We start from the raw sequence: 17,545 nt of genomic DNA on the forward strand, positions 1-17,545 counted from the left end.
GGACTGTCTACATCTATGACCATTTAGCCCGTCACGTATGAGGGATGAGGTCCCTCGGCGAGCACACTATCCGGGGAAAGGGAAGAAAGAAAGGAGTGGGAAAGGGAGGAATCGGCCTGGGACCTATAAGTTAAGTACCACCCCGACATTTGCCTGGTGTGAATGAGGAAAATCCAGGAAAACCTCATTCAGAATGGCTGGCCTGAAAAAGCTTTTTACACTTTTTCGACTGAGTAGACCCACCGGGAATCAAACCCGGGACCGCTCGTTTAATACAATTCATTGACACGTAATTAATGTTTACAGATCAAACGTAACCTTTTTCATGCCTGGCTAAATTCATATATTAATGCGAGAAATGCATCGTACTCTAACCTACTTTAAGATGGAAAAATTCCTCATAACTGAACAGGATGTTCATCAGGTGGTTCGCACAGTAACTTACAAGCAGTTGAAAATCGTGGCCGGCGGTACTATCCTATTACATAGACAGCAACTGTAACGGGAAATGTAACTAGGTTTGTAGAACCAAAAAGCTTTTATTCACTCTACTATATCTAATTTTCGCAGTAATTTTAATTCCATATGCCATAATTTTCTTTACGCGATGAGTACCTACCTCATCGCCTGAAGGTCTTGTAGCATGAAATTATTACAAAAACATTCAATCACTTGTAGAGCACCCTTATTAATAAACTCGAAAAGGAATTTCCTTTGTTCTTCTGTATCCTGTTACAGTTAAGTTCCAAGAAACATTTACTTATGAAAGCTATGGGATGCATATTTAATATTGAGAAGAGACAGAGAGAAAAACTATTTTCACCTCGCATCCTGGAAATAAAAAATCAAAACAAATGGTTTCATGATGTCTCAGGTCTCACTGTCAATTTATCTTCTTTCGCTACGCTACTAGCTGAAATATAGTAATAGATTATGTTCATCCGTGGAAATCCTCAATAGAAAGCTTCCGTGTAGAAAATACAAGTGAGTTCAATTCACATTTTTTAAGAACGTTGACTAACGATGCTGAAACTGAATTATCACCTGGAAAGTCGTTAGAACGTAATAAGACGTAGAAGAGGTATTTTCTTAAGTTCTATTGATTGTAATATGTCCGAAAAGTAGGACGAATTTCCACTGACAATGATAGATAATGAAATCTATTGTATTAATCTATAATCTCCAAGAAAAACTTTGCACTAACATTTATTCACTACTTTTAGGTATAATTTCGAAGAATATCATATAAACTGTTGCATAAAAACTAATTTTCAGATCAGCAGCGCCGATCGTATTTCATTGGTTCTTCGAAATTGTACCTAAACCACAATTGAATAAGTATCAGTGCGAAGTTTTTGTTGGAAATCAAGATTAATACAATATGTCCTACTTTTTGGACATACCAGAATCAATGACACTTAAAAAGAAAACACACAAAAATGTGAAACTATCTTGTGATTGACTTACTATTTTGTGACGGTTTACCGTGTGATGCAGTTTCTACATGTTTAATAAAGCTTGCACTGAATTCGGTTCCTTTTTTTATTTACTTATATATTAATTTATTTGCAAAAGTTTTCTATTGAAAAGTGGGTTTTTACGGATGGGCAGAAGAGGGTATGCCCACTGGTGGGTTTTAGAGCGTAAAATGATAAACTGGGAAGGGGAGTGGATAATACAATGGACATCCCTGGACAGAACCTATTATTATGTTTTAGTTGGTAGCATAGCAGTTGAAGATACATTGACGAAGTCGCTAGAGAAGCTATGAAACCGGATTTTTTCTTCCATTAGTTTTATTTATTTATTTCCAGGACACAAGATATTTTTGTCTTTCTTTTCTTCTCAATATTGAAACAAACATGTTACCTGTCGAATTTTTGCTGACAGGTGTCAGCAAAGATGTGTATAATATACATCAACAAGAAGTTTTGTTAAGTATTATTAATACTTTATATGTAACTAATTCCCATAAACTTGTCCCCACTAAACCCTCTTATCTATGGTTTTACAATGAGCGAAAATTAAACGTTTAACGTATTTGTTTGAACTTAACTACAGGGTACAGAAGAACGAGCTGAATATCTTCTGAATTATTGGTAAGTTTTACTAATTACTTTCAATTATGAATTCCGTGTACGTCCCAATGTGATAATTCACAGTTAGTTTGGTGATGCAGAATATGTTATCTCGGACGTATCCCAAAAAAATTCACCATTAGGCAGTTGTGAATAGTAGTCAGTCACCTAATCCATATCTGGTTCGTATTTCCAGAAAACAAACTGTAGAAGGGAATATTGGTGGCTCAACTAGATTTCATCTCCCCATGAAGTAATGCAACATAAAATACATAATGAAATAAACAGAAGCTACATATACTGACAAATAAAAATACCCTACAAATAAATATAAAACAGAAAACATATATATTGCAGTATCATGCATCAACATCTTCACAACACGAAAATTAACTGCTCCAGACTTTACTGAAAGTACACAATAAGCCATATTTGACAATGCATCTATGTAACAACGAAGACCACAACAGAATAAGAAATATTGTCTCTAGTATACTTACTTTTCTCTCTACTGTCGACGTCTTATCTGTGTCTTCAGGGCTGATGTCGGAGATCTCGGTGTCCGAAAGCTCCGTTTCTAGTTGCTGTAGAAGAGGTTTCACAGGAAGCGTCTATGAACAAAACGAGGCAAACTGATTAGGAACAGAAAACTGTACATTTCTGAGTATCCAGTGTTACTTATCACATAGGCACAACTATAAAATCATACTTAATATATGAAACAAAAAAATGTAGAAAATAATCTTAGGAAACCAGATTGATTTTCTTTTTATTGAGCAGTAGGTTTTTGCATGGAAGTTTTCACAGTCGTGAATCTTGCGTGAGATCTTGGAAACATGCAGAAATTTCAAGTTCACTTGGTCGCCAGTGTGAGGCGTGACGCAGCTAAGTATAAACTTGTGCTGTAGTAACTCATCACCGGAGACCGAATGTTTAGGCATTAAAAACCTGGAAAATAGGCAGGCAAACAGGCACCTAAAGTCTAAAAAATAGGCATTAAAATGTAACTAAAAATAATGGAGATTAATACTCAATATAATTAAAAAAATAAATTCAAGTCGTAGACAATGTTCAAAGAATACAGAAACATACCTGGTTGTTAATATCTTCTTTACTGTATATACAAGAACGTAGCTTGACATGTATTTCAAGTATATTTAATAAATACATTCTATCCAGCACTTTATCACTACTGGTAAGTCCAAATTTTATACACTTTATCAGTCCAAAGTTTTACGACATCTTATCACTACAAACAGCACTTATATTTCTAGGAAGAGGAAGAATCCTTTCTTGAAATACTAAATTATATATTTTTCCCCAATAAAGTTTTATTTTGAAGAAAATGCATAGAATAGGCAACATTAGGCACTAAAGCAATTATTTAGACAGGAAGCGGGCAAAATAGGCAAAATAAAATTGGCTTAAATTGAAACTATTATAACTCCTAATATAAACTTTAAAGCGTTATTTTTGATCATATCTGCAATATTAAAGAATAGGCATTTTGCCTAACATCCGGTTTCTACTCATCATACTTTCAATATACTGGGACAAAGAGTGCGCGATTAGAGAAAAATCCCACGGAAATAAAGATACTGAAAAAGGTTAATGTGGACAAGGAAATATCTAATATGTTGAAAAAGGTTTATGGGGGTAAGTAGCCTATCTCATTGGCGTGTTTTCAAATCACATAAAAGGTTCAGTGCTGAAAAGGATTCTCTGTGAAAGATGAAGAACACCGAGGGATCAATTTCTCAAAACTACTAGTCTTGTAATACTAAAGTAAAATTTTTCAAAATCAAATATTGAAAGACTGTGTATACCATGAAATCATGTCAAATTAGAGGTATTAGCATTAGTGTTTAGTAAGGATTTATAGTATTTTTACTTCATCATATTTTACGACTTGTATAAAATATTACAAGACTAGTAGTTTTGAGATATAGGCCCCAGGTCAAACAGGTTTGTCAGAACAACTGGAATGTTCGACCGAGTTTGGGATATTATTTTCAGTGACTGAAATGCAAATCTCAAGGTATTTACCAGATCTCGTGGGAGTGAATGAGAGTCTACGCCCAATGATGATGGAGGATTTAAAGAAATGAAAGTTATGCACACGTTTTATGCCTCGCCCCCAGCACGCAAACTAGTAATAGTTCGTGAGTTCTCGAAGAAAGAAAGAAAAAAAAGTTTTGCGTTACCAATCCCGCATATTCACCTGATATGTCTCCCTCTGATTACTTCCTCTTTCCCCACACTAAAAGCGCCACTGAAGAATTTTTTTTTCAAGGTCCTCACTATCAAAAAAGCAGTGACGAAGACCTTGTACACCATTACAGTTTAAGACTTTCACAAGTCATTCAATGGTTTATTTGGATCATGTAAAGCTGTGTATGGACAAAGGAGGTTTCCACTTTGAATAAGTTATTCCACTTATTACTATTTTTTATATTTTCCACACCCAGTCTCGCTTCTTAATTGCAGCACTGTGAATTATAGGCAAAAATATAAAACAATATATAATTGTCAAACAAAAATTGTAAATCAAAACTCTTTGTACACGAATGGATTACATTTAAGTGTTCGAAATCTAGGACACACGGACCTCTTAATTTCTTACCTATTTGCAAACAACCAACATGCGCAATACTGGAGAGTCACGAAAAAGTTGTCACCTAGATTGTCTACTTGAAGATGTGGTCACAGGTCACTGGTCACTCTAGTAATGAATTTCTTCTTTTAGATGGAATTTTATAAAGCGAGATAGCAATGCGTAGCCAGTTTCTTTGATTATACCACCAAGAAACGAAGTAACACCTTTGTGACGCCGCCTAAAATTGGAGGGAACAGAGACTTATTTGCTTACGTTGAGTGGTATCGTATCTCAAGACTTATTTGGCCTATTTAAACTAGTACACAAGTCGTTTGCCTGCAAACAGACTACACTCCTTTTCAATTCAATGAGGGACGTACAATAGGGTATGGTGGCACGAAGGGAAGGGGGAGAACAAAGGAGTCTACAGTTCAGTATCAAAACGAAAAATCGTACGTGAAAACGAAGAGGTTAGCGAAACACCGGGGCACGGAATCTTTTCACTTGCAGCAAGTTACCTTACAATAATGGTAGAATACCTATGATGACGACGACTCCTTCTCAAGGAGTCTTAAGTTTTGATGATGATGTTTATCAATTTTTGTTTGATGTACTAAATAAAATAAAACTACTTTATTTTCATTATTGGCATATTATAATTAATTATCAGGAAATTACTTATTGATTCTCAATAACAAATAGTTTATTTCACCAAATCACCACAGTATTTTCATTTCACTATCTATATTTTCGAAGTCATTGAAGAGAAAGATTAAAAACAAATGAAATAAGCAAGTACTATTTGCAAACAATAATTACAATTTATATATATATATAAATTTTAAAGGCCTAAAAGAAACACTACAAAACTTGGCTAGGCGAAGTGTTGGCAGCTCAGTCAAATGGATTCCATGACGGAAGAAACTTCGAGTGAACAACAGTCAGCAAAAATCTCGAAACTTATGAGAGGAAGAGTTATTTCACGTGTTCCGCAACCTTTTAATATCCCTACATAACCTATATAATAAAATATTTATTATTAGAATTGATAGGAATGTTATTACCTGATGTTTCCGTGACAACTGTGGAGTTAATTGACGTAAATTAGTGCTATCATAAGGAAGCTGAACAGGTAACCCTGCTGTTCGTTGAGTTTCCAGTAATTCTTGTTCTAACTGGATCACCTGCAAAACACAAATTCTCAACTCATTACATCAGATATGTTGAAATCTATGTTATGTAGTTTTACAATGATTCAACAGCATTTGAAATACTAAATATTGGCTATAAAAATAAAAATGAACCGAACTTTAAAAATGTTTTAGTTACCGCACGCAGATACACATGCAACAAGTGGCACGCTCATTTGATTCCTATTTCATTTATCGATGTCTTAATACCCTCAATAACTTATTTGTGTATATAATTTTAGTCGTAATTTAAAAAAAAAAAATCGTGCTAAGAATGCAACCGTACACCATCTAACAAATACAATAGGCATACTACAATTTTAAATAATAATAAATCTAGTTAGAAACAACTGGCATAACTTAAACCAAAATAAAAATTTTTATTCAACCTTTCTTTTATGGATTTCACTGCCACTGTTTGCCTATTCCTAACTTTCATTTTATCGGAATTAAAACAAACTGGAAAGAAGATATTAGGTGTTCCGGGTAGTAAAGGCGAATTCAATGACAGTTTGTGCTCCGAAAATACACTTTGAAAGGTAAAATTAACCTTCCATTTATCTTGAAATTATATCTCCTAAGAGAAACGACTTTCACAAACCGTATATATGCTGGTTGCTATACAGCTGTTTGGTATTACCATTCGAACACCTCAAATTTTCGAGCATTCAGAGTGCAAATTGAGTTCCGTATTTTACGGAATATAAGACGCACCTTCATTTTTAAGCTTTTTTTTATTATAATTATTTATCCAGTAGCATTTTTTCAGTTTTTCGCAGAATTTACGGTCTGTATATTTTAGTCTGTGGTTCTGGGTTTGTAATGGCGAGAAGGGAGGGAGATAGTGTTAACAAGCTTGTGAATCCTCGCAACTCATGTTCGTCGCATCGGTGCACTGCTGCTGCCAGTTGAATCCAATGTTCCCAGATAGAGATAGGTTTCCCGCGGCAACGAATATATGGCCATTTTTAAGACTGACGGGAATTTTAAATCAAATATTGGATATTTTTATACTAATTTCGAGTATAAAATGCACCTGAATTTTGAAGGCAATTTTTCGAAGAAAAAAGTGCGTCTTATAGACCATAAAATACAGTACTACCCAAAACGCCACTTTTACGATGACTTCAGCAAAGAAATTAGAAAAAGGGTCAGCATTGTATTATTATTATTATTATAATTATTATTATTATTAAGTCACAACTTCCTCCTATTAAACCCACGATGGATTCGTTCTGGTATGTTCTTAAGGCTCCTTTGAAGCACCGAGACTGCCTATGTTTAACATCTTGCGTATGTGAACCTAATTTGTTCCTTTAATGACTTGATGCGTTACTTTTACTATGTAATGATTTTCTAATATGATTATTATTATTATTATTATTATTATTATTTTTTAAACTTTTATGAGCGTTTCACAGTACTAACCAGACTTGCGTAGAACAATTAATATATTCAGTTTTGGCGTATATGTACAATGAACGAGGAGGAAAGACGACAGAAAGTTAAACCTGAACGCAAGAAGGGTCATAGACAGCAGTACGGAGAAATTGTTGTATAGGAATTTCAATTACTGCTTTGTGAAAAACAACTGTTGAAAATGTTGCAAACAATTATATCGCAAGAAAAATGGAAAAAATAAAATGAAATCGTTCAGATTTACGTCCCACGGTTATGCCATGTGGGCTAAAGGAGACGATGATGATGAGAAATGAATGAAATGAAGAAAGTGGGAGGAAACGGGAGAACCCTCGAGAAAATCCACGCACACGGTGTGAGAAAACTGGAAGAGTGAAATATTAGGTTGTGGATACTTAAGACAAGACAGTAAGACGTAGAAAAACTATTGACACGTTATCCACAAAAGGCAGACTGGAATATCAAGAAAAATAGCATGATAAGTTTATTATTATTACTGAAATAGAAAAGAGTGCAGTTTTTGTTGCTAATAATATCGAGTTATTTGACATAATTTCTTACTAGGAAAAAGGTTTTTGTTTTGATACGTCTGTACATCGAACGATAGATAGTATGGATGTGATAAACTTGTAGTTAAATTTTAAGATACAACTGCTGAGAAAGAAGGGAGTTCCCATTGAAAATTCTGGCAATTACTATGTGACATACATATACCATGATTACTCCAAGTGAAAAGAATAGAGTATTTGAGAAAGAATAAAAAAAGTTATGAAGTGATTTCAGCATTCCCGTTAATAATGACTTAAAATATACTATAGGTGAGCAAGAGAAGGTCTCTGACAGCTCGCAGTGACGTTGCTTCTACTCACGTGTCAAGGCTTTTTTCGGTGCATCTATAACGGCCATTTAATTAATGGTGTAAGACAGAGTGACCGTGCTTGGTAACAGTAGTACCGAAGTGGGGGCTGCATTGTCCCTCCACATGTCGTAAGAAATGTCAGAGACCATCTCTTGTTGGCTCTGCTATAGAACTTTATTATAAGGAGAAAATTAACAATACTTATAAACTATGACCTTCTTTATGAATATGATTATTAATTTTATTCAATTGATTATCGGTACTAAACACAATTGAAACAATTTTAATATGAAAATAAGATGTAATGCAGATAGGCATGGAGGAGCAGTTGTTAACAATAATGTGTTACCTGCAAGAAAAATGAAAACAATTACTCATATTATGTTGCTTATAATGTCAATATATCTCAATTCATAATATTGTAACAATAGCTCTCATGAAGACATGATGAAATGCAAAAGCTCAAGGTCACAAATGCTTTTTATTTCTTTTAAAGCATGCGCTTCGTATCATACCTTCTGTAAAAGAGTAAAGTAGAGGGGGAAAAATAGCTTATTGCAAGAGATAAAATTACAAGTATGTCTCGCCAATATCTGACAAACAATGAGTTTTGTTAGTAAAATGGGCAGCCACTGATACCTTATTATATAGGAAAATCCAAAATGGTTATGCACGAACGGGAAGGTACTGCCTTGTAGTTTTTGCTGCTACGTACATAACAGTGTGAAAACTATTGTATATACTGTAGTTAGAAATATAACGTTTCTATATTCTTCTATTAATCTATCCATATATTAAAATGCTAGATTTATATGCTTGTCTCCAATCCTTTCGACACTGAGATCTCGAGAACCACAAGTGCTAGAAACGTGCCGTTTTTACTGGTCGATTCCAAATTTTGTGTAGGTTGTCCAGTTCTCATTCAAATTTTCAAAAACCGCGTCATTATTGTTCTATTCATCATTTTAGGGGTCGTTTTGAGCCCATAAGATTAACATTGTTGCAGGCCGAAACTACGGTGTTAGGCAACCAGTAGAGAAGTTACGTATGACGGATTGACGGACATTGGAGGCGCTTTGCTTAAATCTGAATAGCAAAACCTATTGCGTGCTGGCAACTTCAAAGGCCTCAAGAGACGCAATGAGGCGTACTCGGACGGATATGGATTTATTAGAAAAAATATTTCCACTTAATATCGTGTTACTTCTACAAATTTGCTACAAACTCACTTCAACATTTATACATAGCACTTCACTTCCTTTGTGAGTCTCCTATCCTTTACTTGTGTGAGTAAAGGGGACATGCACAGTGGGAAGAAGATTCATTGTCATAACAGAACGATTCGCTGAGTAGACCGCAGGTTTAGCTAGTATAAATAAAAATGAAAGTGACTGTGTTTGTGACTTACCATCCGACGCGATCTCGATCAAATTTTCAACATAGATGAAGTTCGGTCCTGGAATGTTTTTTTTTTATAATTTCAATTTGACGGTGCAACTTAGGGAGGGGGATGGGGGAGGAGACAATATATAAAAATGATCGAAAATGACCGATATTAGTGTTGAATCCATAGTTTTCGGGGTCGCTGAGATGAAGACTTCCGATGCCATTTAAATCTAAATTCAGTCCACAATAATATACAGATCACTTATTATTTTCTGATTTTGCATTATATTTTCTTTGTTTCTATTGATTTGTGGGCGCTTCAGTAATAGTAAGAAGTGACTGACTAACGGAACATATCACTAATTTTTCTCATTTTAACCGAGGGAAGCGGGTAGTTGACGCAAGTATGAACATAATTATTCTGATTTTTATCAACCCGACCGATTGGCAGTCCGGAAATCTACGCACAAGAGAAAAGTTACAAAATGTACTTTAAAATGAATGCAATTCACAAAAATTATAAAACAGGACCATAACTCTTCCTTTCCTTACATTGCTTGTATTTACTCGTATACTTGTAGCTGATTATATTAATAGTCAGTTGAAATTAGGATATTTACGTTACGCGTATATGCGAATAGATACCACAAACGACACCAGACCACTTCGCGTAACGGCCCATTTGTGAGCATAAGCTTGCTTCAACGCCATCTGTTAGTGACCGGTTGAACTACGTCCAGCCTAGCGGCAAGCACGTGATTAGCGCGCTGCAACACTCTGTCTCTAACAGGCGCATCAGGAGCTTTCTAGCCCTAGTGACTCCCCAGTTTGCCCCACGACGCCGAAAATTGGGACGCACCGGCCGGGAATTGAACCTGAGACCACGCGGACGTGAGTCCAACGCTCTAACCACTACACTACGGTATTCCCCATATGTGAACGGAGATCAGCGTCTCTTTCAGCACAGAAATGAAATGAAATCTTTAAGTTTTACGTCCCACGGTTATGCCGGTTAGGCTAAAGGAGACGGTGATGATGAGAGATGAGTGAAAATAGTGGAATGAAGAAAGTGGGAGGAAACGGGAGAACCCCGAGAAAACCCACGAGCACGGTGTTTGTCCACCACAAAGTTCACTTGGCGGGGGCTGGGATCGAACCCGGGACCCCAAGCACCAGAGGTGAACGCTCTACCACTGAGCCACCGCGCCCCCTCTTTCTTTCAGCACAGAGGCCATATGACATGTGTACCTATAAATTAAAATGGGATCTGAACCACATGAGCTCCCACTGGAAACTAGGGTCTCCCGTGCCGAAGTCGTATATGCTAAACACGTAACGCGACAAGGAAGCTCTATATGTCAATACAAAAGAACCATAAATTTATATTTCAAATCTACATTCATATAACTACCTAATGAGCAATATCTAAACTACTTAAATCCAGTCTCAAGCACGGTTCGAACCTTTGACCATAATAGTTTCACACCTTGATCTACTTCGACAATTGATATTTTTTCATTTTTCTGAACTTATTCAATAATCTTTAAACATTTAACAACAACCTAATACTTGTTGATATAATGTAACGAACTTACTCTGTCTTTCAGCGTTTTAACTAGAGCATTATATTCGGTGTCTTTGTCCTGTAATTCCTGCAAATAGAATTCCTCTCTGTGGAGAAAGTCCTGTTCTCGCTGCTGGAATTCTCGTAACAGTCTTTTAGCTTTGTTGTACTTCTTTTCTAATACTATGAACTGACCCTAGGAACAAAACATTTACAATAAGAAAGGAAATCACATGCCATTATAGTAGATTAGAAATTTAAGCACTGCATAATACTAGACTTACATGCCATCCCCTTACATTCATTAGAATATACAGTATCTACGAGGGAGGGTCAGAAACTAAAGTTACAAGGCCGATATCTCTGGAGTTTCGTCTGTTATAGAAGAATGAAGAGTGTGCAGTATTTTTAATACATGGAGTTGGCAACTGTGCAAAGTTTCAGCCATCCACCACCTATGATGCTAGTTGTATGTAAACACAAATGGCGAGTCGTTTGGAAAAGGGATCTCGTGAAGAAGTCCTCTCAGGTAACCGGCAGCTGGTAGAGGTTTACAGAGACCGTAATATCTCGTCAGCATGTCACAGAATGGTGTTGAAAGTCTGCGACTGGTAGAGAAAACCGTCTCCGACGAGGAGCGCATAGAGCCCAGAGAAGACCACCACGCTGTTGAAGCAGTTTCGCTGGGACATCATCGACCACCCTCCCTACAGCCCGGACCTCGCTCCAAGCGACTTTCGCCTGTTCCCGCACTTGAAGAGCACCTAGGAAGCCGTCGCTACACTTCAGACAAAGAGGTCAAATATTTCGTGACAGACTGATGAACACGCAAGAACACGATTTTTATCAGAAGAAAATCTTCAAACTCGTCCCACGATGCGACTGGTGCCACAACCGATATGGATACTATGTCGAAAAATATCCTACTGTACGTACTATCTGTTGGCTGTATTGGTTGTACGAAATAATATACAGGGTGTCCGAGAAGTCCTTCCCTGATTACAGAAATTGATAACTCAGGCTAGAAATAAGATAGAAATATGAAACTGGTGTTGAATTGTTTACAAACTATAAAAGTTTTTGTCTGTGTTAGGTTTGTTCTGAGATGGTGCAGCACCTCATTGGGGTTTGGACGTCCGTGCCTATCTCGATAGGACATTTCCTGGGCGATGGATTGGTCGTCATGGACCAACAGCTTGGCCTCCACGCTCTCCTGACATAACCCCATTAAAACTTGTTTTTATGGGGTTATGTCAAGGATGAGATCTACCGAACACGTGTACCAGATCTTGAAACCCTGCAGCAACGCATAACCACAGTCGTTGCATCGATCCCTCCAGTGATGTTGGCTAATGTGTGGATGGAAATTGAATATCGACTAGATGTGCTACGTGCTACCTAGGGTGCTCATGTGGAAGTGTACTGATGTGACCAAAACTTTTATAGTTTGTAAACAATTCAACACCAGTTTCATATTTCTATCTTATTTCTAGCCTGAGTTATCAATTTCTGTAATCAGGGAAGGACTTCTCGGACACCCTGTATATACGTTTCACTGCTGGCTTTGTAAACTTACTTTCTGATCACCCCTCTTATGTTTATGATTAAGGCCGAACTGGAAGTAAAAAAATGATTTAATAAACATTCATTGTATGAAGAACTGTTTCCTAGATACAAATATTGAAGTATTTTACGCTGCTGAGTCCTAGATAATTTTGTGTTTTCCCCCCACCACCTTTTTATTTGTTCGTGTTCAGTATAGGCCTAAACAATATAACCGCGTCGGCTTAACATTCAGTCACTCTTAACAAGGCGGGGTGTAAAGAACCAAATACACGGATTACACTGACAGCTAATAAACAATAGCTTCAGCTCCTTGTTACGACGCAGTAGCGTCATAACAACTAAACTTGGTCGCGATGTGGTACCAACATTGTTTTCAGTATAGGTGTCCTTTAAATTTCTCTCGTCAACACCCGCTTTCATCTGCAAATTATAGTCCAATTTTACTTTTGTAAACACGCCACAAGATGTAAATCTGCCTGTGGTCCATGCGTAAATATGAGTCTACGTAGACACAAGCTGTCGAAGGCGCGGATTGAACTCTTATGTTCATTTGTCCATTAATGGTGAGAATGTGAGCCATGGTGCATCTATTATATTCTGCGAGATACATTTTGCTGCAGTCATACAAGCTCCAAATTATGAAATGACTTACAATTCTTAGCTCCTTATTCTTCCCCTGCCACATTTGTATAGGGTTATTCAAAAAGATCGTCGGTTTTGTTACATCAAATTATAAACTTTATTTTTTTCAAAACACACTAACAAAATTCATAAACATGTTCATCACACATTCCGATTTCAGGTACAATGAATGAGTCGGGCATATGACCTCCTCTACTGCGCTGGCATGCAATAACGCTGTTCGTGAAATTCGCTGACTGCCTGATAAGTTTCCACTTGGATTTCGCGGACGACTCGTCGAATTTTCTCCTATAATTCATGAATTGAAGGGGGTTTATTGACATACAACAATGAACATTTACAATTGACAATTGATAATTGACATATACCAAGTCTGCGAACTGTTGATTCATTCGGTGCCTCATTTCACCCTAGAACCATGTGAAGTTACCTGACAGCTGTTGCATAACTTTCTGCGTTCTGATAAAAGTTTTCACAATTAGCACACTTTGCGCTTTAGTAAATTGCTCCATGGCTAGATATAGACTGAAGAAATGCGAGAAATTCAGGCGTTTGTGATTAGACCAACAATACAAAACAATGTCGGCAACCGACAAACAAAAATTTGCCAGATGATCCAAAACCGGCGTACTTTTTGAATAACCCTTTATTACGAGCACGGCAGAAATCCTTTATTTCAAACTTTAGAAATTTCATTACTACCGTAAAAGGATAAGTCACAGAATAAAATAATTTATCTTACAAATATGTCTACAAGAATTCAGACAATATTAGCATAAGGTAAGTCTTCACCATTAGCCAACAACGGCTTAAATTCATGCTTCCGTAGCTCAACGAGTATATCTTCACAGGAAAGGATTTTCGATTGGATTGGAATTGAGTCTAGCGTCCATTTCAGCAGCGAGGGTATGTTAAGACGTGTATCTATAGCTTAATGTGGGGTCCGAACCACATGAGTTTCCGCCATGAATCGAATCCGGGTCTCCCACACCGAAAGGCATTGAATTCTCGTCTCATAATATTTATGTACAACTTTCTTACTCAATTTGGCCTAGAAAATAGTCTTCAAAAAGTTCACATCCTGCACATGTAACACAATCCTAATTATTTTAATCAAATGCATTCTGAATGTTAAGATTTAAAGTTAATTTTCTGTTGAAAGATATATCATGAAAGCAAAATCAAAAATGGAAATTAAGCATTAGTGAATAAAATTTCACAATTTCCTTGTATTTGCTGATCATGTCAAATGATTGAAGTCACTTGCATCAATATTGTAATTGAGATTTTAACAATCTTTTATTTACAGTCAAGAATGCAGTATAACAACTCATTCATTCTGTCACCATGCTGGTTAATGTTCAAGTCGATTTGTGATGCACTGTACTTATATTCATGCAAGTACCTGAGATGTTAATTTTTATATACAGTGGACCCACACGTCACGATTTTTCATTGAAATTAATGTAAATACAATTAAGCCGTTCTAGCCACAGGAACATGGTATGCCATTTTCACTTTTTAAATGTTCCCTGTGATGAAGAATATCGCCACTCTGATGTTTTGCTATGATTTCATTGTTTACTTTCACAGTACTACACTGAGGCTTCTTACTGAAGCCACCACTAATAATTTCTTCCCTTTTTAGGAACCCTTTTTGAGGGATAAAATAACAAGGTGCAAAAGAAAAAGTAAACTTGTCAAACACACCACTCTAATAAATAATGTTTATGGCAAACGCGCGAAAGTACCATTGTCCGCGTAAGATTATGGGCACAGGCATATGTGAACGTCTGGTACTCCGAAATATCGTTCGTAAGTGGAGAGAAAAATAATAAAACTGATTCGTGAATCGAGAGTCCACTGTATAAAAGTCAAGGATTTTATTATTAAGTATCAAAGCTAATAATATAAGCTAATAATACATTTTGTCCAGCCAAAGCAACATTATTACAGCCAACAAAATGAAAGTTCTCAGTTACCATACATTTAATCTTAAAATCATATTGATCAGATTCAAATTTCCAGTATCTTTTTAGATTATGCTATATTTAACTTGAAATGTGTAGTTCAACATATACTGTAAATTATTCCGTAAGAAACAAGAAAACATTAATAGGTCTATTGTTATACTTCCATAGAAACATGAAGTACGTAGGTCGTTCGAAGTTTCCCTAAGCTATAAAAAATATATTTTTTTTCGATATTTCTAAACTATACATATATGTGTAGGTGGGTTTTTCTTCACTTCCCCACATAATCCCCTTTGAGATTCAAGCATTTGTATCAGCGTTGTATCAATTTGTCGCAACCCTCTGCAACCAACAAACAAACAAAAAATCAGGGCTCTAGCCTATTTACCACTCTCCTCACTTCTTCATCACCAGTTGACAGAACACCAGGACGCTTATGTCGAACCTGAACTCTTCTTCAGGGAAACGCAATTCAACATAAGCGACCTTAGTCTCATCTTCTTGGTGATAATGTTCACCTCCACTCAGCACATAAACAAGACATAATTGTGGGAACGGTTGTCCCAGTCTCCATACACCCTCAATTTAGCGCCTCGGTGGGGGCACTCGGTCGAAAAAGTGTAAAACGCGTTTTCAGGCCAGCCACCCTGAATGAGGTTTTCCTCATTCCCACCAGGCAAATGCCGGGGCGGTACCTAACTTATAGGTCCCAGGCCGCTTACTTCCTTCCCCCATCCTTTCTTCCTTCCCTTTCCCCGGATAGTGTGCTCGCCGAGGGACGTCATCCCTCAAAACGTGAAGCACTAAATGGCCTTAGGTGCTGAAAGCCCAGAAATCTAGATCCTAACCTAACTTAATCAATTTAGCACCGAGTTACTTCCATATTTTTTTTCTGTGTTAAACTCTACAAATTGCATGTGTGAATATTTCGAAACAGGTGAAGAAATGAAGCGGAGTGCGAAAAGAGTACTAAATAACCCGAGCCCTGATTTTTTTTGGCAAAGGGTTTGGACAAATACGTGCAACGGTGAGACAAATGCCTGAATGGGAATTGTATGCTGAGGTGAGGAAGGACCCACTTACACATGTATGGATAAGTTACAAATATACCTTAGAAAATAAATATTTTACAGCTTAGGGAAACCTATATATTGAACGACCCAACTATATTAAACACATATTTATATTGGCTGTAAAATAATACGATTGCCTATAATTATCTTTATTTATGTCTTTAAAGGTACACATATCTTGCACTGAACTGCTGAAAACACTTACTTATTAATATTTATTCATAATTCGTATTTAGTTGGATTGTAAAATCATTTCAATTTGAACTTTATAATAATATAATCATTACCTTTTGCTGGTGCTGTAGTTTAATCACACAAATTCTTTCAAATCAAGCAACAAGCTTGCTGGTTTACTCGTTGTTTTGCACTGCTATGTGTGCTAATATGGAATCAAAACTCGGCGCAATCCACCATGCTATGTGTAAATCACCGAGTTTGTTACGTTGTTTGAAAGAGCTAGTGTGATTAACTTACACTATTGAAATAATTTTACACTAAATACCAATTATGAATAAATATTAATAAACTACGAGGGTGATTCAGAAAAATAATGTGTCCAAGTCCACTACTTGGTCAGTAGTACTGCGAACATTCTGAACTGTTTATTATTATTGCACTGACGTTCAACCTATAGAATGTAATTTGTTTCATCTTCCTATCTCTTCTCGTTCCGGAGTAATGGAGCAATCCATGGCACCCAGTGGTGACGTCCGGTTGAAACAGCGGGCTGTCATTCAATTTCTGCCTGTGGAAGGTTGTGCGCCCAAAACATTCACTGCCGGCGACGAGTCGTGGATACACCATTACGACCCGGAAACGAAGCGTCACTCAACGGAGTATCGCCACACGTCTTCTCCTCCGCCAAAAAATTTCAAAGTTTTCCCATCTGCTTACAAAGTGTTTGTTGACATTCTGCCTCATCCTCCCTATAGTCAGGACCTTACATCCTGAGGCTTTTGGCTGTTCCCCAAACTTAAGGATCACCTTCAGGATTAACGCTACAGTTGTGACACGGAGGTGAAAGTAACAGTTCGGCAATGGCATCGCCAGCCGCCACCACAATTCTTCGCCGACGGCATGAAAAACCTTGTTTCGCGTTGGCGCAAATGTGTTGCCCGTAATGTGGACTATGTGCCACTATTTATAGCTCACATTAAAAGCTTTCCACTGTTATCTGCATTGGTGCCATATGTTAAACA

At 36.9% G+C, this 17,545-nt stretch overlaps 1 protein-coding gene across 15 annotated transcripts in view; it reads right to left on the reverse strand.

Moving 5' to 3' along the window:
* Spn (protein phosphatase 1 regulatory subunit spinophilin) overlaps window positions 1–17,545 on the reverse strand; it is a 304,267-nt gene that overhangs the window by 64,168 nt on the left and 222,554 nt on the right. For all 15 annotated transcript variants that reach the window (XM_081746431.1, XM_081746430.1, XM_081746429.1 and 12 more), the window contains 3 exons: window positions 11,124–11,288; window positions 5,739–5,858; window positions 2,579–2,689 (listed from right to left, as the gene is read on the reverse strand). In XM_081746431.1, the coding sequence (XP_081602557.1) occupies window positions 2,579–2,689; window positions 5,739–5,858; window positions 11,124–11,288 (396 nt within the window). The remainder of the gene's footprint in view (window positions 1–2,578; window positions 2,690–5,738; window positions 5,859–11,123; window positions 11,289–17,545) is intronic.

This window comes from Thermobia domestica, chromosome 18 (genome assembly GCF_964235325.1).
Source record: "Thermobia domestica chromosome 18, izTheDome1.hap1.1, whole genome shotgun sequence".
Lineage (NCBI taxonomy): Eukaryota > Metazoa > Arthropoda > Insecta > Zygentoma > Lepismatidae > Thermobia > Thermobia domestica.